This window comes from Felis catus, chromosome B1 (assembly GCF_018350175.1).
Source record: "Felis catus isolate Fca126 chromosome B1, F.catus_Fca126_mat1.0, whole genome shotgun sequence".
Taxonomy (NCBI): Eukaryota; Metazoa; Chordata; class Mammalia; order Carnivora; family Felidae; genus Felis; species Felis catus.
The window spans coordinates 48,767,972-48,792,476 of record NC_058371.1 but is presented as its reverse complement, the minus strand read 5'-3'; the positions used below and the strand labels follow the sequence as shown (position 1 = coordinate 48,792,476).

The 24,505-nt window shown below is 47.7% G+C and overlaps 1 protein-coding gene across 2 annotated transcripts in view; it reads right to left on the bottom strand.

Moving 5' to 3' along the window:
- The window catches only part of EPHX2 (epoxide hydrolase 2), a 77,167-nt gene that overhangs the window by 10,502 nt on the left and 42,160 nt on the right, over positions 1-24,505 (bottom strand). For both annotated transcript variants that reach the window (XM_045055599.1, XM_003984798.4), the window contains exons 10-13: positions 24,316-24,342; positions 21,803-21,888; positions 17,891-18,002; positions 2,534-2,605 (exon numbers count right to left, since the gene is read on the bottom strand). In XM_045055599.1, coding sequence (XP_044911534.1) covers positions 2,534-2,605; positions 17,891-18,002; positions 21,803-21,888; positions 24,316-24,342 — 297 coding nt within the window. The remainder of the gene's footprint in view (positions 1-2,533; positions 2,606-17,890; positions 18,003-21,802; positions 21,889-24,315; positions 24,343-24,505) is intronic.

Sequence of the window (24,505 nt, the reverse complement as noted above, 5' to 3'; positions counted from 1 at the left end):
GGCTGTAGCCCTGCCTTCAGAGGTGTCTGGACTTGAATTTGCTCTATCTGCGTGATCTGGAAACCCCCAAGACACAAAGTAAACAACAAGAAAAGTGAGCCTAGGCTGGTAATGCCACCAGGATGCCAGGCAGAAGCAGCAAATGCGAAAGCACAGGACAGTCTTTTCTCAATCCCAGCTGAAGCAGACTGGTGCAGATTCAGTGCTGCTGAAGATGAGCTCACAAAGCAAAACGGTTAAAACTCTCTCTCTCACACGCCCCATTGCAAGAGACAGCAAACATAGCAAATGGTAAAATAAGAGTCTTCAAGAATATCAAATAATAGAACTTGAAGAGAGAGCGAGAGAGAATGAAAAAGTGAGTATACTTAGTGTTAAGCACTAAAGACATAAAAGAAGGAACTAGACAAGAATAGAATAAGACTGTATCATAAGAGATCAGAACGATTTGAAAAAGAGTGACATACAACCATACAACTTTCATACAAAAAAAAACAAAACAAAACCCCCGTTCATCGACATTAAAAAGAAAACTTCAAAGATGTATTCAACTGCAGATCAGACACCACTGAATACAAGAGGGCAGACCTCAGGCTGATTTTTCATAAGCAATGACAGAAGCTTCTACCTGGTGCTGGAAGCCGAGCTATCCCAGCCTGACGGCAGGGCCCGGGCTGTGGACGGATTGGTGACTGCAAGGCAGCCCAAAGCTTCTTGTCCTCCCGCTTTTAGGTAATTTGGCCTTAAAACTACCTGGGGTATTGTCTGTTGGGGAATTGCCCTCGGCAGGCCCCCTGGGAAAAGAACCATTAGGGAAGAAAATAAGGTTCCGCAAGAAACTGTGCGGCCTTACGTTTAGCCCTTGCCATCCCCTATGGAGACTCCTCTACTTACAGGAAGGATAGCCTCATACATTTGCCAGCAAAGAGGGCCTGTATAGGACAGACATATGGATTTGAAAGCCTCACTCTGGCAACTGAGGAGTGTATCTCTGGGTACAGGTGACTTCAACCCGTAGGCCCACCTGCCCTCCCCCCCCCCCCCCCCCCCCGGAGGCATTCCAGATGATGACTGAACCTAGTCGGTTCATTGGTTCCTAGGTGCATTGTCTTTCTAAGAATGTATGAGGCATGGGTTTCTAAGGCTTTTTCAGCCCCTTTTTTGGCACCTAGGATGGAGGCAAACACATTGTTCTTCTGGCCTCATGTGGTTAGGTCATGTCCCTAACATCACTTTCGACTTGAGGTGTTGAGAAATGGAGGGCCTTTCACGAGAACAGCAAAGCAAATGCTTTGTAGATCATAGATAAGTGCAGGTGCATAATGGAATAATGTTAGAAATTAACCTATAATCAAAGGGCATGTGGGAAAGTTAGGGGAAAATCACCATGTTATTTCTTAAAGGTTGTTTACACATAGGAACATTTTCAAAATTAGGTAATGTTAGAAAAACATAGAAGACGTATGCCAGAAGGAAATCACTGGCATATATAATGCCACATTTACTACAATAAATCAGCCGGTTCAACACACTGCTGTTGTCTGTGCCCATTTTTACTTTTTGTTTTTATGTTAGTTTTTTATTTTGGTTTTAGTTTTTTACTTTAGTTTTGTTTTATTTTCACCGACGCCGTTCTTCCTGCGGGAACCCCTGGTTGCTGGAGCTGGTCTCCGGCAACCCGGAATTCTGTATTTGCATGAACTATTCTACAAGACTGAAAAGCAAAACAGAAATATTCTCAGGCCAAAAAATTGTTTACTCTCAACAGACTCCTACAGAGACAACTACCAAAGAAGGTCCTTCAGGAAGGAAGAAGTTGAACTAAATGTAAAGGAGCAAGATGCCAGCGGGAACCAGCAGAGGAGCCGGCAAACGTGGGGACGTCTCACGGCACTGACTGAACGACAGTGGAGACAGTGACAGCAGGTGGGGATTATGGAATGAAAGCATTCTGGGCCCCTTTCCAAGACAAGGGTTAGTGATGTCAAGTGATTTGGGACTTTGATAAAGAGTTGTGCATGTGAAGCCGGTAGCGGCGGGTCATGGCATAATTTCTGAACTGTTGCCATTATAGCCCTTCTTTGATCTTTAGTCTCAAAGCCCTACCTGTGTGTGACAGGGAGGACGTAACATTTCCCGGTGATGAGGGGAGCGATAGAGTGAGGACCTCGGTCACCCTGACTACACCTGGTGGAAGGCTGGGGAGCCTGGGTGGCTCAGTCTGTTAGGCACCCGACTCTTGATTTTGGCTCAGATCACGATCTCATAGTTTGTGAGTTCAAGAACCGTGTGGGGCTTTGCACTGACAGTGGGGAGCCTGCTTGGGATTTTCTCTCTGTCCCTCCCCACTTGCACTGTCTGTGTCTCTTGCAAAATGAATAAACTTTAAAAAAAAAAAAAGGAAATAAGGCCAAGTTGCTCATTTCCAGACCCTGCCATACCCCAGAACCCCGCCCCCTCCCAGGGTTACATTCCAGAGGTCTTTGTACCTCTGCAGCTCCCAGCTCCACCCCCATCCCCACCCAACCCTCACCTCATCACTTGCTCTGAAGAAGCTTTTGAAAGTCCGGCTGAGGTTCTGTTCCAGTTCAGCCTCAGCCACTCCCTAAAACAAACAAGAAATCAAAAGGAAGGACTCTGCAGAAATCCTGAACCCAAGCCCTCCCCCGTCCGATTGACAGCCAGAAGCCCCCAGCCTCTGTCCCATCCAGCCCAAGTTTCATCAGAAGTGCATTAGTTTGGGTTTTCACATTGAAACACGTGTTTAAAACAAACAAAAAAAGCAAGCTTGAAATAGAATACAAGATGCTCACAATGGTTTCCCTGGGAGGTGGGTTTATGGATGTTGCTTTCTTTTCTTTTTACGTTTTTCAAAATTCCTACAATGAGAACGTCTTACTTGTTACACGTCCTTTTATGGGAATGGGGGAGGGCTGGACAGGAGTAGGCTGGGAGTGAGAAGGGACCGGTTCCAAGGATTCCAAGAAGCCAAAAATTGTTCCATTCATGCATCTCATTTTGCTGTGGCAACTTCAGAACCAACTTCTTTGAGGTGGGCCTAAATTATTACCGACTGACTGTTATTCCATGCCCACGGACTGTCTCCCAAAGGACAGGACAGCAAGGTTGCCTTGTTAAGAGCCAGCACACATAGCCCTTGTGGTGACAAATTACCAGGTATCCCCGTTCATGGGAGAGTTGTCACACAGAATGCCTCACCTAACACGGTGCTCTGGTCGTTTCCAGGTCTCTGGCTTGTGCACAATTGGATTAGTTCTGACTTGAACTTGCTTCATCAGTTCCACAGATATTGGGCCCCTTCCCCAGCAAACAGGGCTAAGAAGAGATGCTAATGTACAAAATAGAGGTCCCAAGGGCGGAGGCGAGGGTGGGGCGTAGACTGGGGTAGATGCTGGAGGCGCCAATACATGCTGGGGTCGGGGGAAGACATTCTTGCTGGAAACTCTGGGCCTGCATCCCTGTCTCCCCACCTCCCCTTCCTTCTGACCCCCACTGGGGGGCATGTCCAGACACTAAGACGGCGTGGCAAGGGGCTTTGAGATCCATCAGTAGATGCTGATCTGCTGGCTAGTCTCTCAGGACATGATTTTCTTAGGGCATAAAAGGAAAATTTTCATCCAGTCTTTCTTTTCCGGAAATTGAAAGCCCTTGGACCTGAAAGCTCTTATAAAGCCTGTGTCAAGAAAGATAGCTGTCCCCGAGGCAGGGATCCACCGGGGGCAACTGCTCCGAAGGAACAAAGATCCTTCCCCAACACGGTTCTGAGGAGACCATGTGGCAGGACACGGAGAAAGAGTGTGGTGGGGTGTCTCCATCTGTTCAGGCTGCCCTAACAGAACACCATAAATCAGGGAGCTTATAAACACAGACATTTATTTCTCGATGTGGAGGCTGGGAAGTCTGGGATCAAGGTGCCTGCAGATTCAGTCTTTCTGGCTCATACCCGGCCATCTTCTGGCTGTGCCCTCACATGGCGGAAAGGGCGAGGGTACTCTCTCTGGAGAGGGGGCTCATCCCATTCATGAGGGTGCCATCCTCCTGACCCAATCACCTCCCAAAGGCCCCACCTCCTAATTCCCTCCCACTGAAGATTAGCATTTCAATCTGAGAATTCGGGGGGAACACATTCCGTCTACAGCACAGTGCCAACCTACTTTTTCCTCTTCCTTCCCAACTGCTCACCTGAATGTACCCAGACACCATCTGAAATGGACTACAGAGTGTTTCTGAATGGGTGCCCTTACCCTCTCACCTCCCTGGTTTAACACACTGAAAAGTCCACCAAGAACACCTTGTTCTCTCAGTGTGGCCTTCAAAGAGCCTTCAACACCTGTACCCAAAACTGCCACTTCCAGGAAGTCCCACCTCCTGCCATCCCAATAAAAGAACTCTATTCTTGTTGGATCCCGCAGAGCTTTAACATGCCCTGCTTGGGCCACTTTGAGGCAGGGAAGCATCCACTTGGGAGCATCTGTGACTGTTCCCAGAAAGGAGGGTGCCGTAAGCCGGGTCTCTAAAGCCTTCCAGTGACCAGCAGCCCTCTGTCCTGCACACTGTGGAGGCCCCGCTACAGAGCGCTTCATTTCTTCTGCACGGCAACCTCGCGAGAGCTCCCAATTTGTGAGAAGGCAGCACACACGGAAGGAAACATTTATCATCTGCAGCACTAGGTCTGCGGTTTGAGAGTTTCTGATGCCAGCAATGCCAACGTGTTCATTACAATCCCCTCACATTTGTAAGATTCGATCACGACGACGAGTCATTCGTGACCTTCTGCTCTGCTGATGAAGGCCAAGGCCAAGAATCAGCCGTGGAAGGAAGTGCATTTTAAGGGTGGCTAAAAGCCCTGCTCAGCCCCGCATGTCACACGGATCATTTTTATTTATTGGGAGCCGCCCTCATCCCAGAAAGAGCTGCCGTTCAGGAGCCCACGGTTGGGGCGGAGTCTCCACAGGCGCAGAGCTCTGGACAAGGCTCTGGCCCACAAATGGCCTTTAAAAGAGCAAATGGATGCCAAATGGGTCAATACAAAATCAAAGGGATCAAAAAGGTAAATAAGTCTGTCAACCCACATGAAAGTAAATCAGATCAACAGAGATTGAGGACAAAGGTGAGGGCCAGAAAAGGGGAGAGGACAGTAACATTTGTACTCGGGTTATGTGCCCTGCTGATACCACCTGACTCTGTGATTTATGAAAGGTGACACCGTATTTTTAAGTCCCACGGACCAATGACAAGATTCCCGCCTGCCCGCTGGATGGGGCTCCTCCCTCTGTGCTCCTGAGCAGAGGTTAAAGGATGGACTCTGGAACCCAGCAAACAAGGCTTCACGCGCCAGTCCTGATCCTTAACTAACTGGGCAACTTAATCTTCCAGAGCCTCAATTTCCTTATCTACAAATTGGGAGTTTTGTAAGGATTATACGAGATCATAATGCCCGTTTTTTACAAAGTCTGACACACAGGAGAAACGCCAGTGAATGGTAATTTTCATTATTATTAGTATCTCCATCAAAAAAATGATTGGATTGCATCAGCAATGTCTGTTTTTGAGTGCCTGGGTGGCTCAGTCAGTTGAGCAACTGATTCTTGATTTCAGCTAAGGTCATGACAGCGTGGAGCCTGCTTGGAATTCTGTCTGCCCCTTCCCGGCTCCTACTCTCTTGTCTCTCAAAATAAAACATTAAAAAAAAAAAAAAGAAAGAAATGTCTAGTTTTGGATCTGGTCCGCTCATGAGCCTGTGAGTTTCTTCTAGACACACAATGTATCGTCTTCATGTTTTTGGTCCCATGGCCACAACATGGTAACAGTAGGTACCCAGCAAAGGCTGGGTTGGGTGGGAAGGAGAAAAAGAAGAACAGAGAAAGAAGAGGGGCAGGAATAGGAGAGAAAGACTTTGGTGGGAGTGTCTTCTAAATGATCGTGGCTTTTATTTTTCTGGCCTGCACTGGGAGCTCACACTCACCTAACAAGGTAAGTCAGCCCCAGCTAGAGGGAGAGCTGAACTGTAAGCTACTGAACGAAGTCTAACGACAGAATCAGATCTCTTGTGACCCAAAGCTACCTCGGGGGCAGGAGAACTGACGACCACTCGGGGTTCTAAAAGAAGCTCCTAGAACAAAGCCTTTGGAACTCCGTGAAGCCTGGAGCTCTGGCTCAGAGAACTCTGAGGCTGTTCAAGGCCAACCTCTTATGGTGTGGGTGGTGAAACCCACCTTGGAGAATGCATCAGAATTTCTTGGCCTTTCTTACTAACCACCTCCCCCTCCTGCCCTCTCTTTATTTTAAAGAAATCACAGAAAGTCACAACTATGAGGAAACTTCTAATTCTCTTCTCCCTGCTTTCTGTGCCTTCATATCAGTATCCTTGGCTTTGCCCTTTCTCCTGAGATGTATTTCCAACTGTCAGATAAACACATCTGTGAGGCTATATCTTGTCATACTCTTCAATGTGATCATTAAAATTAATCTGAAGAACCAATGAAGGAAATGTAATCTCTGGTGAAATATATTTTTTATTCGTACCCCAGTGTTATCGCCCCCGTCCCGCTCCCCGGCCCCCCATAGTGGGTTGAAGAGTGGCCCCTAAGAAGGTTATGCCCAAAATCTAATGCCTTGTACCTGCGAATGTGACCTTGTTTGGCAATGGAGTCTCTGTGGATGAAACCATCAGGATCTCAGATGAGTGACAGTTACAAGTCAGGGGCGCCAAGGGTTCCTGGCACCAGAAGTGAGGAGAGAGGCACGGAACAGATTCCCCCTCACAGCCTTCAGAAGAAACCAAACCCAGTAGCACCTTGATTTCGCACTTTAGCCTCCAGAACCATAAGAGCATAAATTTCTGTCGTTTCAAGCCACCAAGTTTGTGGTAATTTATAATAGTTAGCTCTGGAAAAATAATACACCCCTTCAGGAAGTCTCTTGATTTGGGGGGTGGATGAGGAGGGAAAGGGACTAGGGCCTACGTAACCTCTGGCCTCATGGGGGCGGACGCCCCGCCCCCCGCCCCCACCCAGTGGCAGGATGACAGGTGTGCGTTGGGATCTGGCTCCTGAGATCTCTTCACCTGCCTCCACCCCCAGTTTCACTCGCTGTGAGAGGAACCCCAGAAATGGAGGTTACAATGAAGAAGATCCAATTTTAGTCTAGACTTTTCTCCCGAGTGTTGGCAGGGGAGCAATTCTCAACCACCTCATGGGCCAGGGAGGTTCCTACAGCTGGCCACGGCAGCCGTTGTCTTGAACTCAGATGTCCTCACAGAGACGTCCTCCCCCTGCTTCATGACCCAGTGGGATTCCTCCTCCCTAATCTCCCCGTTTGTTCCTTCCAAGGGGTCCAACAGGTCTTCCTCGGAAGATGCACTAATTGGGTCTATTGTTTCATTGCTGAGACAGTGGAGACAGCCACTTAAATCAAATGGCAGGCCCTCAAAGCCTGAGCTCAGGCAGCCTCTGTCCCCCCTCCAGTCAACACTAGAAGCTGCATGTTGTCGTGCCTCTGGCCTTTTGATTTCTTTTTTAATGTTTATCTACTTTTGAGAGAGAGAGAGAGAGAGCATGAGCAGGGGAGGGGCAGAGAGAGAGGGAGACACAGAATCCAAAGCAGGCTCCAGGCTCCAAGCTGTCAGCACAGAGCCCGACGCGGGGCTCGAACTCATGAACCGTGAGATCATGACCTGAGCTGAAGTCGGACGCTTAACCGACTGAGCCACTCAGGCGCCCCTAGAAGCCGCGTCTTGGAGGGAAGAGGGGAGCCAGCATTCCTCCCATCAGCGGCTGGGGCCGGCAACTCTGCTTCACGTTCTACCTCGGTAATAATTGCGCAGATTCCCCTGAAACTCTGGGGCAGGGTTTTCTCAAAGTAAGCCAGAACACACGGCCGGCTGGGGTGGTTGTCCCTGAGGTGCAAAATGCCACCCGAAACCTGGGCAAAAAGAGAAAAGGGTTACTTTTCGTGTTCAGCCAGGCACACAGGAGAGAGAGGGGGTCGGGCCCCAGAAGGTCCGTGAGAAGAGCCGAGGCAACTCTGAAGCCACTTCCCCCCCGGGTGGGCTCCTCTACTCTTTGCCGGGCCCGGAAGAGGCCATCTTACAGACGAAGACCCTCAGGTTGGAGGGGGACCTCCTGCAAAGCCAGGCCCGTCACGAATGGCCCAGCTGGGGATGAGAACTCCAGACTTCAGACCCTCAGTGTTTAGCTCCTCTTACTATAACAGAACACTACCCATTCTACCCATTTAGGAAAACGAAAATAAGGGGCGCCTGGGTGGCTCAGTCGGTTGAGCAGCCGACTTTGGCTCAGGTCATGATCTCGCGGTCCGTGAGTTCGAGCCCCGCGCCGGGCTCTTTCTTCCACAGAAGGCACAAGTACTAAAACCACGACAGCAAAGGCTTGGCGAGTAAGGCAGCACAGAGTGACACTTTCTTTTAAATGTATCGCTCAAGGGGCATCAGGGTGGCTCTGTCAGTTGAGCATCCGACTCTTGATTCCAGCTCAGGTCATGATCTCACGGTTTGTGGGTTCGAGCCCTGCACTGGGCTCTGCGCTGGCATCACAGAGCCTGCTTGGGGTTCTCCCTCTCTCTCTCTCTCTCTCTCTGTCCCCCCACCAGAATAAGTAAATAAACTTAAAAAAAAATGTATTATTCAGGGGCACCTGGGTGGCTCAGTTGGTTAAGTATCCAACTCTTGGTCTTGGCTCAGGTCATGATCTCACGGTTTGTGGGTTTGAGTCCCACGTTGGGCTCTGTACCGCTAGCATGGAGCGTATTTGACATTCTCTCTCCCTCAAAAAGAATAAACAAACTTAAAAAATTAAAAAAAAAGTATTATTCAGCTGTGAAAAACAACCAAAATAATGTCCTTCCACGGGGGATCGGTTAAATAAATGATGGTCCACCCAGACTGTGAAGCACGAAGCAGCCATTACAACGAATGAGGTAAATCTGTATGTACCGGCAGGAAAATCTGCCCACGATCTAGTAAATGAAACAGCAGCACGACTCCACTTATACAAAAATTACATGCGCACTCATATGCGCCCATGCGTGCTCCCTCCCCGCCCCCACACTTAAAAGCATATTTAAAAAAAAAAAGTCTGGGAAATACTCACGAAACTATTCATAGTCGCTACTTCTAGATGAGTGAAAAGGGATTTAACTCTTCATTTTACACAACTCAGTACTTTTTTTAAAGTACTAAGCATAAATTATCCAAAAAAGAAATGCAGGAACAAATCACCAGCTGTCCCTGGAGCCTGGCAGCCGGGGAGGGGGGTGGTGGTTACTATGTGTGTTCTGGGGATTAAGGGAGACTGGGGACACTGTGAGGCAGAAGAGGAATCCTTTGTGCATGTGGGGGTGCCCTTCCACCAGGCAAAGCCACCTCTTCTCCACCGCTACCTGTAATTTCCTTTCCCTACATTTTCTCTCCATTACCTAGTTTCTCAGCTGGTTACAGACTTAAAAGTGGGCCCTGGCCTTTTGCTCTAGCTTCTACAGCCTCTTAGCTTGCTATCTGGTTCCAGACACCCACACCCTCGGTGGGAAACAAAGGCAGAAGGAAATGGCCGATAAAATTAAATTTCCTTCTAACCTGCAGCCCACTGGCAAATACTTGAGGCAGGCAGAGCAAAACATTTCTCCAGGAACTCCTTACTGTCTCAACGCTAAGGCTTTGCTAAAGGGCAAAACAACCTTAGCTTGACAATAGCTAGGCCTCCAGTATCCTGGGAGTCTTCTTTAGCATATGAAAATCTCCCTGGAAACTTCCCCAGGACTTCACCTCCCCCAACCCTGTAGAATATACCCAGTCTCTCCTCAGGATCCGGGGCAGCTCTTCCTGCCCACGGGTCCCGTCCCGTGCTTTAATAAAATCACCTTTTTGCACCAAAGATGTCTTCAAGAATTCTTTCTTGGCCATCGGCCCTGGACCCCGTGATCCCCACTATCACCCCCCCCAAAAACCTCATCAACACCCACAGGTGCCGCCACACACCCTTTTCCAAAGAAATAAAAATACATTCTACATTATACTGTTAAAGAGGAGTAAAGAGGGACCAGTGTTGGGAGGTGGAAGAGGTCATGCACTGACCATGTGCTGAGTTTGGGGGCAGAGGGGCTATAAAATATTCCTAGGCTAAGAGAGGACCCGAAGAACCTTAAGGACTAAAACATGGAGCTTGTCACACTCAAATTACCCAGCCCATTCTATTTGTCTTTGCTGCCCAGAGCTGCCTCCCCCTCTTTCTAACTATACAAACGCAAAGCCTATCATCTCTTTGCTGAGAAAAAAAGAAAAGCACACCTTTTAATTTTAGTCTCCGCCAGACTTGACAAATTTGCAGGACTAGACAGAAAACACAATGGCTCAGGGTTCAAAGGGCCAGAGGAGCTGAATCTAAACTTGGAGTTTACCTAAGCCACACTGAGCAAGCCATTACAAGAGGTGGGAGGGATGGGCACCCTGTGGTCCACACTGTAGCCTTCCTTGGGCTGAATGAATCCAGAGTGACCTTGAGGGCTCATGGTGACTCCTCCTGGGCTGCCCAGTGGTGGGGACAGGTTTGGAAGGAGAGAGGTAGGAAGGAGGGGGTTCCGGCACCCATCCCTGAATTAAACAGGCGGTCTACACATCATGCTTTATTTACTGGCCTAAATTCAGCTTAAGTTTGAAACCTATTTGAAAACCATCCAATGAGGCACTCCTTTTTCAGAGGAGGAAACTGAGGGCCAGAGGTAGAAAGGGACTTGCCCCATTGCTGAATAGGCTTGGACATGCTGGCAGGACCCCCGGGCATGGTTTCTCCTTAAGACCCAGTGTTGTGCCTATCCAGTCCAGCCTCAGCAGCTGAATGTACCTCAAACCCACTTCCTGGGTGCCTTTCAGTAGCCAGGTCACTGATTTGAATATTTAACATTTCCCTACCTGAGAGGCTTTGTTCTTAAGAACAAAACCATTCTCCAAAGTCTTCCTACAGATTTTTTTTTTAAATGTTTATTTATTTTTGAGACAGAGAGACAGAGCATGAATGGGGGGAGTGTCAGAGAGAGAGGGAGACACAGAATCTGAAACAGGCTCCAGGCTCTGAGCTGTCAGTACAGAGCCTGATGCGGGGCTCAAACTTACAGACCGCGAGATCATGACTTGAGCCGAAGTCGGATGCTTAACCAACTGAGCAACCCAGGCACCCCTTTTCCTACAGATTTTAAACCCAGCAGCAACACCATAACAGTGGAAGTACTGATTTTTCCACAATGACTGTTAAGAACCTTTGAAACCAAAAACTTTGCCCTACAAAGTCAGTAGGCATCTTTCCCCACCAAGGTCACTTTTGTCAATCAGGCCTTGGAGCTTATCTTGGTCTGCTGCTTCCCACTCTGTTGGGATGAGCAGGGCACACACAACAAAGTCCAAGCTCCCTCCCAGGGTGGCTTAGGGGGAGGCATGTAGGCTTTGAAGTCAAAGCTAGGTCAAACCCAGTCAGGACCTGGTCTCGGACCAGTCAGTGATCCCCCAGCGCCCCTGTCTGTTCAGCTGAAAGACAGGAGAACACAGTGAGCTTGTGAACAGAACCACTTGGTGGGGCGCCTGGGTGACTCAGTCGGTTGAGCGTCCGACTTCAGCTCAGGTCATGATCTCATGGTTCGTGGTTTCGAGCCCCGCGTCGGGCTCTGCTCTGACAGCTCAGAGCCTGGAGCCTGCTTCAGATTCTGTGTCTCCCTCTCTCTCTGCCCCTCCCCCGCTTGTGCTCTCTCTGCCTCTAAAATAAACATTAAAAAAATTTTTGAAAAAAGAACCACTTGGCATACGGAGCTCAAAAAAAAAAAAAAAAAAAAAAGGAATAACCGCAACCCAAGTGTCCATGGAAGGATGAATGGTAAACAAAATGTGGTCTACACGCACAACGGAGTATTATTCATTTTTAAAAAGGATGGAAATTCTGACAAGTGCTACAACACGGAATAATCCTGAGGACGTTGGGGCACCAGGGTGGCTTACTCAGCTAAGTATCCAACTCTTGATTTTAGCTCAGGTCATGATCTCGTGGCCGTGGGATCGAGCCCCACGTTGGGCCTCATGCTGAGCATGGAGCCTGCTTGGGATTCTGTCTCTCTCTCTCTCTCAATAAATAAATAAATAAACATTAAAAAAATAATAATCTTGAGGATGTTAAGCTAAAGTGAAATAATCCAGACACAAAAAGACAAATACTATAGGCCTCTGCTTCTATGAGGTACCCAGAGTAGTTAAATTCAGAGACAGAAAGTGGACTGCTGGTGCCAGGAGCTGGAGGGAAGAGGGAATAGGGAGGGAATCAGTGTTGCTTGGGTACAGAGTCTCATATCTACAAGACGAAAAAGTTCTGGAAATGGACGGTGGTGACGGCTGCACAGCAAAGTGAATGTACTTAATGTCATTGATCTATACACTTGAAAAATGGTTAAGATGGTTAAGTTTTGGGTTACGTGTATTGTTAAGTAGCAAAAATTCAACCAAGTATATTCTGGTACCTAACTGACTTTATTAATCGGTTCATGAATCGGGCAGTATCCCGTCTAGCAAGCAGAGGGGAGTTTCAAAGGGCAACAGAAAAGGAAAGGTTTTTAAAGGTAGAGAAGGATGGGGCGCCTGGGTGGCTCAGTCAGTTAAGCAGCCAACTTTGGCTCAGGTCATGATCTCACGGTCCATGAGTTTGAGCCCCACGTCGGGCTCTGTGCTGACAGCTCAGAGCCTGGAGCCTGTTTCAGATTCTGTGTCTCCCTCTCTGACCCTCCCCCGTTCATGCTCTGTCTCTGTCTCAAAAATAAATAAACGTTAAAAATAAATAAATAAATAAATCAAAAAGGTAGAGAGGGAGTGGAAAGCAAGCAATTAGTAGCAGAGAATCCATTGTTTTAGGCAAGGGGGCCCTTCTAGGGGGAACAGAAGGGGACTCTCAGTGATTTCCTTGTGCTGACCAGGAAGTTCCCATGTTGACTAGTTAAAGGTTGCATTTGTGGGGGGTTGAAACTGCAGTCAGGCTGGGTACTGAGTGTTGGTTTAATGACCTGGAGACTTCACCTAAGGGATGCCATTTTGGGCTCGTGGTTTTCTTTTAAACAGTATTTTACCACAATATTAAAATTAATGAAAGGGGGCCTGGGTGGTTCAATCGTTTAAGCGTTGGACTCTTGATTTCGGCTCAGGTCATGGTATCACGGTTCGTGAGTTCGAGCCCCATGTTGGGCTCTTGGCTGACAGCACGGAACTTGCTTGGGATTCTCTCTACCTCTCTGCTCCTTCCCCGCTCACGCTCTTTCTCAAAATAAATAAACATTAAAAAAAGAAAATACAAAACAATGCTATTTTCACTAAAGTTTCTAAAGAAAATATTATAAAAAAATAAGTGTGTTACTTACATCAACATGGGCACATTATTTTTTTAATGAAATAAATATTTTAAATATATATATATATATATTTTAATGTTTCTTTATTTTTGAGAGAGAAACAGACCACGAGCAGGGAAGGGGCAGAGAGAGAGGGAGACACAGAATCCAAAGCAGGCTCTAGGCTCCGAGCTGTCAGCACAGAGCCGGACGTCTGGCTCGAATCGACAAACCAGGGGATCACGATCTGAGCCGAAGTTGGACGCTTAACTGACTGAGCCACCCAGGCACCCCAGTTAAATATTTTAAAATTTCAATACCTAGTAGGGCAAATACCAATAGATGTAACCCACATTAACTAGAGCTCTTTGAGGTCCTTAATAACTTTTAAGAGTGTAAAGGGGGCCTGGGACCAGAAAGTTGGAGAATCACTGCAGTGCAGGGAGCCTATCATCGGGGAGCCAGTCAGTGCCCTCCTCGATCCGCACCAGCAATCCCAGACCTGAACAGCTGCCTGGAGGTCATTCACTGAGGAGGATGGCTATGAGTGCCTACCATCATCTGGAAAATGGCTAGATTAGCCCCTTCCCTGGACCGGCAGCATTAGCGTCATGTAAAATGACGCTTAGAAATGAGAATCCTTTGATGCCAACACAACCCATTGAATCAACACTCTGGGGGGTGTGGTCTGGCGATCTGTGTTTTAACTAGCTTTCCAGGGGATCCTGATGCAGGCTGACGTTTGAGAATCGCCAGGCTAGAGAATGACAGAACAGGAGCTGTCAAAGCTGGGATAACCTCCTGGGGCACTTGATGTACATGAATCACCTGTGGGACCTTGTTAAAAAGTGGAGTCTTGGGCGCGCCTGGGTGGCTGTCAGTTAAGCAGCCGACTTTGGCTTAGGTCATGATCTTGTGGTTCGTGAATTCAAGCCCTGCGTCGGGGTCTGTGCTGACAGCTCAGAGCCTGGAGCCTGTTTCGGATTCTGTGTCTCCCTCTCTCTCTGCCCCTCCCCTGCTCATGCTCTGTCTCGCTCTGTCTCTCTCTGTCTCAAAGATAAATAAACGTAAAAAAAAATTTTTTTTTTTTAAAGTGGAGTCTTGTTGGGTAGATGGCAGAAGGGCCTGTGAGTCTGCATTTCTAGCAAGCGCTCGGGGGATGTCGATGCTGCTCCCTGAGCCTCACCTGAAACACCAAGCCCTTTGCTCCAGCAGCTCCTAGCTTGTACTCAATTCTGAAGGTTCTAATGGAAGCGAGGCAGGAACTCCTTCCCTGGGAAAGTGCATGCATACATTAAATTATGTGGGCAATTTCAAGGTGTTCCAGACCTTCTGAAACTCACCTTGAGGATTGCTGACTGCTTCATTAGGAAGTCTCTCACCTCAGGAAGTCTCTTATCTTGTATGATATTTATGGGAGATAAAGAACTTGCCTGGGTTAAGCACATTTCATATGCATCTTCAGCCATTTGTCCCCTCAGGCTGGTATGGGCCCCCCTCCCCCCTTCTCATATCCACCCACACAGATCCCCTTCATCTTCCAGGGGCCAGTTCAAATGCCCCTCCTTTGGTAAAAAGTTAACTGTTTTCTTAGGAGTTCCCAGAGTAAGCTATGCTTCCATTACAGTCCTTTATGGCTGCCTTTTAAATGTTTATTTTTGACAGAGAGAGAGAGAGAGAGAGAAAGAGCATGAGCAAGCACGAGTAGGGGAAGGTCAGAGAGAGGGAGACAGAGGATCCGAAGCAGGCTCTGCGCCAACAGCAGAGAGCCTGATGTGGGGCTCAAACTCTTGAAGATCATGACCTCGAGATCATGACCTGAGCCAAAGTCAGATGCTTAACTGACTGAGCCACCCAGGCGCCCCTATGCCTGCCTTATGCTTCAGTTATTTGTTCACTTGCCCGTTTAACCCTGAGGTTGTTACTCGTCTCTGCAACTGGCACCTAACAGGAGATGCAGAAGCATTTGCTACATGAAATAATGCCTGTTGATTCTTCATCAGAAACACTAGCCAAAACATTTCTGACATTTACACACGTATGTAATGTTCGGGCCCTTCCCCCCACCACGGGGCACCTCTGTTTTACAGCAGACACAAGTCTTCTTATGCATGTTGCATTCAAAAGGAGGAGGAAGAAAAAGTTGAAAAGGTGGAAGAGAAAGAAGCGGGTGTGAAAGCCCATGTCCTCCTCCTCCCTTGGGACCCCCCATGTGGTGCAGCCTGGCAATTGGGGCCCAAGTGTCAAGGGTCTGGTGCCCACACCAGAGGCATGGGGTCTGGGTTAGGGAAGAAGGAAGAGGGTGAGAAGGAACTAGGAAGCATGGGGTGATGGCGATGGAAGGGCCTGTGGGGTGGGGTCCTCTGGGCACACAGAAGGCCACGGGAGGGGGTTGGGCTCTTGGGGGTGGGTGCCAGGCAGAGCCAGAGATTGAGAAAGGGTCAGATAAGAGACAAAAAAAAAAAAAGAAAGAAAAAAATCCAGACACCAGCTTCCCAATTCTGGGTAGGGCCCTGTTCCCTCCCCAGTTCCCAAAGGCCATGGCAGCTGCCACCGAGGCAGCTGAAACCAACACTTTGTTTCTCTCCCCACCTCCAGATCCTTCTCCAGTGTGAGATGCACAGGGGCCAAGCAAACACCTGGGAGAGGTGGCAGGCAGTACATCACACCTGAGACCAGGACTCGGACCTCTAGTCCAGCTGGAAGAATTTTCACGGGGCCACCTATGGCAACGAACCTACGAGGATTCTCTACGACTTTCGACATCAGCTACAGGCTCCGGGCGTATTGGCCGGTGCACAAGGACACTTAAACCTCCTTCCTGTCCCACTTGCCCAAGTCTCCTTCCAAACAGGGCAGTTCCCACAGTCCCCAACCTTCCCCTTCACTGTCTCCATCCTGTCCCCACCCTCCTGCTTCTCCCACCAAGGGGCACTGTTCCTGTTCCCCCTACCATCTGTCCCGGCCACACCATGTCTCCTCCTAATTCCTAGGAAATCCTAACCCCTAGTACCTCAGAAGGTAACAATATTTGGAGATGAGGTCTCTAAAAAGGTCATTAAAATGAGATCTTTGGAAGAGGCCCTCATCCACTGTGACTGGTGTCCTTATAAAAAGAGGAAATTTGAATGCAGAAACACACGTGCACAGAGGAAAGGCCATCTGAGGACACAGCAAGAAGAGGCCATCTACAAACCAAGGAGAGAGGCTTTAGAAGGAACCAACCATGTAGACACCTTGATCTTGGACTTCCAGCCTCCAGAACTGTGAGATAATCAATTCTATTGTTTATGCCCCCCAGTCTATATAGTACTTTGTTATGGCGGCCGTAGCTAATACACCATCTAATCCATCCTCCAGTCAAGACTTCGTCAAACTAATTAAAGACACTTTGATTCAATTCGAGCAGAAGGGAGCTCACCACTTCCCACACTCTGGGCACAGTAGGGCCTGGCCTCAATGAAGAATGTGATACAGTGAGCATCTTTTCATGATGTTGCTAGAGGCTTCTGGTGTCTCACTGAATGTATCGGGTCATTGCCTGACTCGAAAAGTTCCTCTTCCGAGGCAGCATCTTATCAATTAAAATCATTCTTAAGAGAAGCGCTACTCGCCAAATTGAAGCCGGGATGTTTATGACCCTCGGTTGGAAATCGTACCTCCTGTGAGCAGCAGAAGGGCAAGGGCTAGGTGAGAAAAATGGGGAGATGCTCTTGGTACTCCTTATTAATTCAATCCATCCTCTCTCTTGAGAGTGTCAAGGAAATGTCCTTTATCCTCTCTGGAAGTACCCAGATGTAGCTGGACATTGGGGTCCAGAGTCCACAGTGGATGAGATGCAGGTGTCCCCCTATGTCCCCAAGATGAGGCCAGATGACACTGGCTCACAATGCTGCTGTCAGCGAAACCCCCTGAAAGGTGGCAGTGACACCCCATCACAGGTATCACCCAAGCTCCAGGGAGCATCTCTGAAAGGCACCTTGGGCTTGCTGCACACGAGGTGATGCATAGAAACCTCCTCAAAGCACACGTGGGGCCTGGTGCAGGGATTTTAGGCTCTGGTGCTCCCTGTAATCACGAACCACACTCCTCAGCAAGTGAGGTGTGAGGGCCCTGGCAAGAGTCCGGGAGCTGTCCCCAATAAGAGGAGGGCTTCAGCAGGCTCTCAGGCACAGAACTAAGAGACGGCGCCTCCAGACCTGTGCTCAGCCCCCGACTCCACAATTTCAGAGAAATGGGAGAACCCACTGCGCCATCACCCCTACTCCCTGCCCCCCGCCACCCCAAACGCACACACACAGAAACGTGTCATCACCTGGAAAGGACCCACTGGGCTGTGGAACCAGTTTCACCTGAGCCCAGGTATAAAACCATTTCTAACTAATGCCATGGGAAATTATCCGGCACAGAGAAAATCAAGTCAATGGGGAGATGGAGAGAGAAAGGGGAAAGAAGAACAAAAACCTTGCTGGGATCACTGCTCTCAGGAGCCCGAACTTACTGGTTCTTGGAAGTAGAGCTGGTAATCAAAAATAGGATTGGCTTTGATTTTCTCCATCGTAGGTACACTGGGATCAGCTGGTATGAAGGGAGTATTCAAACTGGCCACTGCCCTGTGGAAAGAAGATACCAAGATGCAGACGTTGTAAGAAGACAGTATGTAAAAACCAGAAAGGACCTTACTATCAACACGAAAGCTCAGAGCAGGAAAGGGAGATGCATGAGATCTCATACCAGCAGTGTGGGGGAGAATGGGGTCAGCAGTCCAATTGCTTGACTCCCAGCCCGGCGGTTTTTTCCTCACTGAACTGAAGTATTTCTCACCTTCTTGCCTTAGACACAGACACACATACACACTGTGCGTGGCATGTCAACCTTGGTTAGATTATAGTTTTAAAAAATGCATTCATTTTGGGGCACCTGGGTGGCTCGACTGCTTAAGCGTCTGACTTCAGCTCAGGTCATGATCTCTGTTTGTGGGTTTGAGCCCCACGTCGGGCTCTGTGCTGACGGCTCAGAGCCTGGAGCCTCCTTCAGATTCTGTGTCTCCCTCTCTCTGTGCCCCTCCCCTACTCGCACCCTCTCTCTCAAAAATAGACGAGCATTAAAAAAATTGTTTTCAAATGCATTCATTTTGCCTTCCTTCTTTTCCTCCCTTAACTCTGTGCTAATTTTATGCTGTGTACTAAGGGAGAGAAGATATAAAATCAATACTAGATGAGCTTATTATAATTTTAAAAGGCTAGACAAATATACCCATGACTATACTACAAGATGGACTGTGATATGAGCCATAAGACTAGCACAAGCACCACGGGAGTTCAAGGAGATGAAGAGTTTCTAAATTTGGGCATCACAGAAGATGTCATGCAAAAGCAAGCATTTGAACTTGGTTTTTAAGGGTCGGAGAGAGCAGGGGAGGGGAAATGATACTGTAAGGGAGACATCATGGGGTAGCATGAGCAAATTCTAGAAGCGGGCAAAGCTGGTGGCTGAGTTTGACAGGGCAAAGAATCTATGTGGCCAAAGGCAAGCGTTTAATGGGGCATCTTGTGAAATAAAGCCAGCAGGGCAACTGGGAGCCTAGACATGAAGGGCCCCGAATCTGGATTAGATGCTGCAGAAAACCAAGACAACCATGAGAGCTTCTGAGAAAAGGGGAGAGTAGACAAAAGTTGCAGTCAGGAAGTGATGGGTCAAGCAGGAATACATGACATGGATGCAGAGAGGGACACCAGAAAGCCAGGAGAGGGCCAGCACACTACACTATACACAAAGTCACCCGAGGGGAACGGGATGGCAGATGTGGGAATAAAAGAGATGGGTGGATTTGAGCGACCACAGGAAGGCAGGACTGACAAGCCGACCAGCACAGTTAGTCTGGTGAAGTGATCCTGTGCCCACTGTGATCCTAAGGAAACTCCTTCCCGAAAGAGAAGCAGAGAGGAGAGAATATGTGGGGGAGATAAAAACTAGAAGGAACAGGATAAGCAGGACAATTGAACTAATCAGGGAAAGCGGTGGTGAGGCTTTCCCAGTGCCAACAAACAGAAATACAATGGGAGCCACACGTATAATTTAGAATTTTCTATTAGCCACTTAAAACAAGTAAAAAGGAACACGTGAGATTAACTGAAAATATTTAAAATTTGAAATCTAATGCTGATTTAAATACTTAAATATTCAACCCAATATATTTAAAATATTAATCATTTCAACATGCCATCAATATAAAAATTATTAAGAAGATATTTTACCTTTTCTTTTTTTGCTATCAAGTCTTTGAAATCTGGAAGGTATTTCCTACATAGAGTAATCTCAATTCGAACCAGCCACATTTCAAATGTTCAATAGCCACCAAAGACAGTGTAGGTTAGGCTACAAAATAAGTTACCCTGATGTCTAAAGGTTTCCAATGTTATCACAGTGAACCTATTTTAAGCATAACTTAAATCACAAGTCAAGAAATTCTAGCTTTTGCTTAACATTCTGAGCTGAATAGGATTTTCTTTTCAATTGCCTTGACATACAGTTTATTCCATATATAAAAAAATTATCATCACATGAGATGTTAGCATATAAATGCTGCTGCCAACTGCATTAAGATTGGAAAAAGCTAAACCACAGCCTCCTTTTGGGAGCACAGTCTCTAGATAATTGTCACAGAAAGGATGTAAAAAGGTATTCTTGCAAACAAGTGAAGCAACTCTTACATTAAATAGATCCCTGCAATTTATCTCAGTAGAATGCCAAAACTAAGGATTTAAAGAAATATTCCACACTAAAGGTGGGTTTTCCCTTTTCATTCATTATCTGGCTAGAAATGTGAAGATCAATGCCAAAGATTTTTTTTTTTAATTTTTTTTAAGTTTATTTATTTATTTGGAGAGAGAAAGAAAGAGCACGGGCAGGTGAGGGGCAGAGAGAAGGAGAGACAGAATCTCAAGCAGGCTCTACATCATCAACGCAGAGCCTGATGATGGGCTCGAACTCATAAACTGTGAGATCATGACCTGACCTGCACCAAGATCGAGTGGGATGCTTAACCGACTGCGCCACCCAGGCACCACAATGCCAACAATATTCTTAAAAGCCAGCTTTGCCCCTGGATGGGGGTCCTGGCTCCTTCCCTCTCCTCCAGGAATGCAGCAACAGGGCTGTTTTGATGAGCATAGATGGAAAAGGAGCAACTACTACCAAACTAATGACAGGATGGAAGCAGAACAATGAGAAGCGGAACAGGAATCCAGAGCATGCTTATGTATTCCAGACCTAATGTTCTTCTGGGCACAACTTTACTGGGCTCATATTAAATATTTTCAAAGTCTCACAGGAGAGAGACAGAGACTACATTTAATAAAACAAGAAGGTGTTTCACTTCCTTCAAGGTAGAGATCATAAGCTTGTTGCTCTAGTTCCTTTTACCCCTTTCAAGAAGCATCTAATACAGTCTACAGAGTAACTTTCTAGTGACCCAACTGCTAAGAACTGAGCTCTTATTTCAACTCTGAGTGAAAGAGAGGACAGAGAGAGAAGCTAATGAGATCAGAGGGACAAGAGTGCAAAAACTTTAAAAATATTTCAGGAAGTGTTTGATTCATGTTGGTCTTCGATATCATCCTACCATTTGAGCTGATGTTGAGCTGAACAAAGTTCTCCAGTGTTTCCATTATAAACTCAATGAAAGAAAAAGTGACTGGATTAGTTAGGGAAATACAGATAGCTAAGGATGATGTTGATTTAATACGCTAAGATCCCAAGCTGAAATAGGAGGTCACACAACACGCTTTAACTACAGTTGCCAGCACAACTGGGGGATGGCTACAAAGACCACCTGGCTCTCTGGGTTCAAAATCTGTCCTTTGAAAGCTCCCGCGAGTGCTCTGATGCCATTCTAAGAATGACTGTGAACGATGTGATGGTGGTCACAAAATGCCATTCTAACCTGATACCTGCACAGCATTTTGCAGGTTATATAGTCAAAAGGAGTTACCATTACTATGCTATCGTTGAGGAAACCAAGGCCTAACGGGTGAAATGATTCATCACACAGCCAGTCATGGCAAAACTGAAAGGCACGTTTCCTAACTCCTGGTCCAGGGCTGAAGTTTCTCCTGGCACTCAGCTCTATGACCCCACCACCCTTGCTGCCTCACCCACTCCCCCCAAACATCTACATTCTCCTACATTCCCAATGGCTACCCAGGCCCTGAGTTATCTGTCCCATTACTGGTAACTGGGACAGGTCTTGCTTCCTAAGACATTTACTCATCAATGGGCACTAAGAAGTTACATGTTGCCTTCCCAGATAACCTATTTGTTCTCAAGAAGTTGACTGCAGTTCAAGACCTGAGGAAGGATTCTAACAGGAATTCAAGTCCAAACTCTGGGCCAAATTCTGTGGCCTAATTACCTTACTCTCTCCGGGTAGAAGAGAGCCATGTTCCACACCAGCATGCCTCCCCAGTCGTGGCCAATGAACACTGCTTGAGTGATCCCCTAGTGAAGGATAAAGACATGAGCTGAATGTGGGCAGGTTTCTGGGATGGGATGCTGACAGCCCAATGCCTTGTGCTCCCTGGAGGCCCAAACCCTCGTCTGGCGATCCTTTCCTTCACTTTCTAGGACCTGTCCTCCACTGACCACGCAGTAGCTCCCCCAACGTCCACCCTCTTCAGGCCTCCCTTCCCACACACCAGCCCCACAGAGCCTCTGCAGATGACTGGTCTCCTACATTTTCTTAGAACACTAAGGCCACTGGCCACAAATCCTCTCCCTCTCTACCTTCCCTCAAATCAAAGTGTGTTTCACCTCTTTCTCTACTTTTTGTCTTCAAGTTAGTATGATTTACCTCCCTGTGTTCCATGTTCACTTTTCACTGAGTGACTGTGATTCTCTCCCCATTCTTTTGGGATCTTCCCTCCCTTAACTAACCACTAAAACCTCAGAGACATCTTTAATCCTTCTCTCTCTACCTGCGTCTTCCTTTCTTCTTCTGCTGCTAACAATGGATGACAACAGCTCCCTTTTATTGAGGACCTCCTAAGACAGGTGCTGTGTGTAGCATATGCACCCATTGTCTGGAATTCTCCCAATAACCTTCGAATACACGTTTTACAAATAGGAAGACAGGCTCGCAGTTGTTAGGCCACTTGCCCAAGGCCACATGGATGGTAACTCAGACCCAAGCTTCCTCAACTTAAAATCAGGCTCACCCCTCCACCCAGCCCTGCTGGCCCCAGTCAGCCACATGAGGGCCCTTCATTTTGAAAAGCAGCTCCCTGCCTCAGCTCCCTTGCCACACTTTTGTCTTGTGTCCAACTTCCCAGTGATCCACGCCAGTCACCTGCCTGGCGACCTTCCTAAGGCCCCACAACTTGGCTTCTTCCCTGCTACCCCTGAGTCCACTGAAACTTCCCTCTTAAAGGCTATTAATCACTGGTAACAGTTTTTTGCCCTCTCAGCTCTCACTCTTCTGACCGTTCTGCAGCATCAGACATTTCCTTTAAAATGTTCTTCCCTGGGCCTCTGTGACTCTATGCTTTCCAGGTTCTTTTCTCACTCACTGAGTCCACCCCCTCCTCTTCCTCTCTCACAGGAGTTACTTCATGGCTCAGCTCTCAGGCCTGTCCTTGGGAACCCATCTACTACTCTAATGGCTTCAGCTTCCACCTCCAGGTGGCGGGTGACCTCCTCACCAGCAATGGGCCCAGCTTCCTTCCCACGTGTCCCAGTAATGCCTGGGCTGGGGAGGGACACCCAGCCCAGTGGCCGACAGCCACCGGGGCTCTCTTCCAACAATCAGAGTAAGAGACTTTCTCAGCTGGATGGAAATCTTCTAGAGTTGGAACTGGGGTGGCCACACCGGGCCATGTCCTCTTAGATGTCCCTCCCCCTCATTCTCAAAAGGTCCAAAGCTGATTCTGCGGGACCGAGAATCTGCAGAGGGCGAGGACAGTGACACCTTTGCCTCGTTTCCTACAGTGGCTGGCACCATGCCTTGCTGCCCAACTGGAACCCCTGGGTCATCTTGAATTCTCCTCCTGACTCTCATATCCAACAAACAGGCACTAAATGTGGTGTTTTGGGGTTCTCTCTTCACTATCCCTCCACGGTCACTGTCCTGGCTGAGCCCTTCTCCGCCTCAGTCTAGGTCCCGCTGTCCTCATCCTGCCACTGTGACCTAATTGAGGACAGGGAAAGCGTACTACCTAACTGCGATCTCAAACTTACACAAGTAAAAAGCAGAAGCACAGTCTCAGATCACCATCATTGATCTGCTTTGTGTTTGACATTCCACATGATGTTAAATGAAGGAATTTGACTTCAGGTCTTTCCAAAGGGATAGATATGCGGTTTTAAAAGTTGTGAAATATCAGCCTATAGGATATTTCCCAAACTTCTTGACACAAAGCACTTGACCCTGGCTCAAGGCCAAAAGAAGTATCCTGGAAAATGCTTTTCATGAAACAAAAAAACCAAAACAAACTTGGCTCTACACTATTCTCCACAATGCCATCTCTGTGTCTATACTTCCTCCTGAGCACCTACCCTGCCTCCCACTGTCCCCGAAGTGTCATTCCTGCCCTTGCCACTCTCCTTGAGGGTTCTAACAGCTGACACCTTTGACAGTTCTGTCTTTGGGGCGCCCGGGTGGCTCAGTTGGTTCAACGTCTGACTCTCGATTTCGGTTCAGGTAATGATCTCACCGTTGTGGGATCAAGCCCCGCGTCAGGCTCTGTGCTGGGTGTAGAGCCTACTTGAGAATCTCTCTCTCTCTCTCTCTCTCTCTCTCTCTCTGCCCCCCACTTTCCCTCTGCCCCTTCCTCACTCTCTCTCTCTCAAAACACAAACAAAACAAAGGTACATCTTTAATTGCCCACACAAACAGAATTCTCCAGAGATCAGTTTAAAATAATGACTTACCAACTTATCCAGGAAGGTTACCATCTCCTAAGAAAGAAAAGACAAAAAATCAGAAATTGTATACACCCACCTCAGCTGCTTCAATATTAGAATTACCGTATCTGCCTTTTTATGGGCTATATTGTGTCTTCCCCAAATTCACATGTTGAAGCCCTAACATCACCCCTACCCCAGGACCTTGGAATGTGAC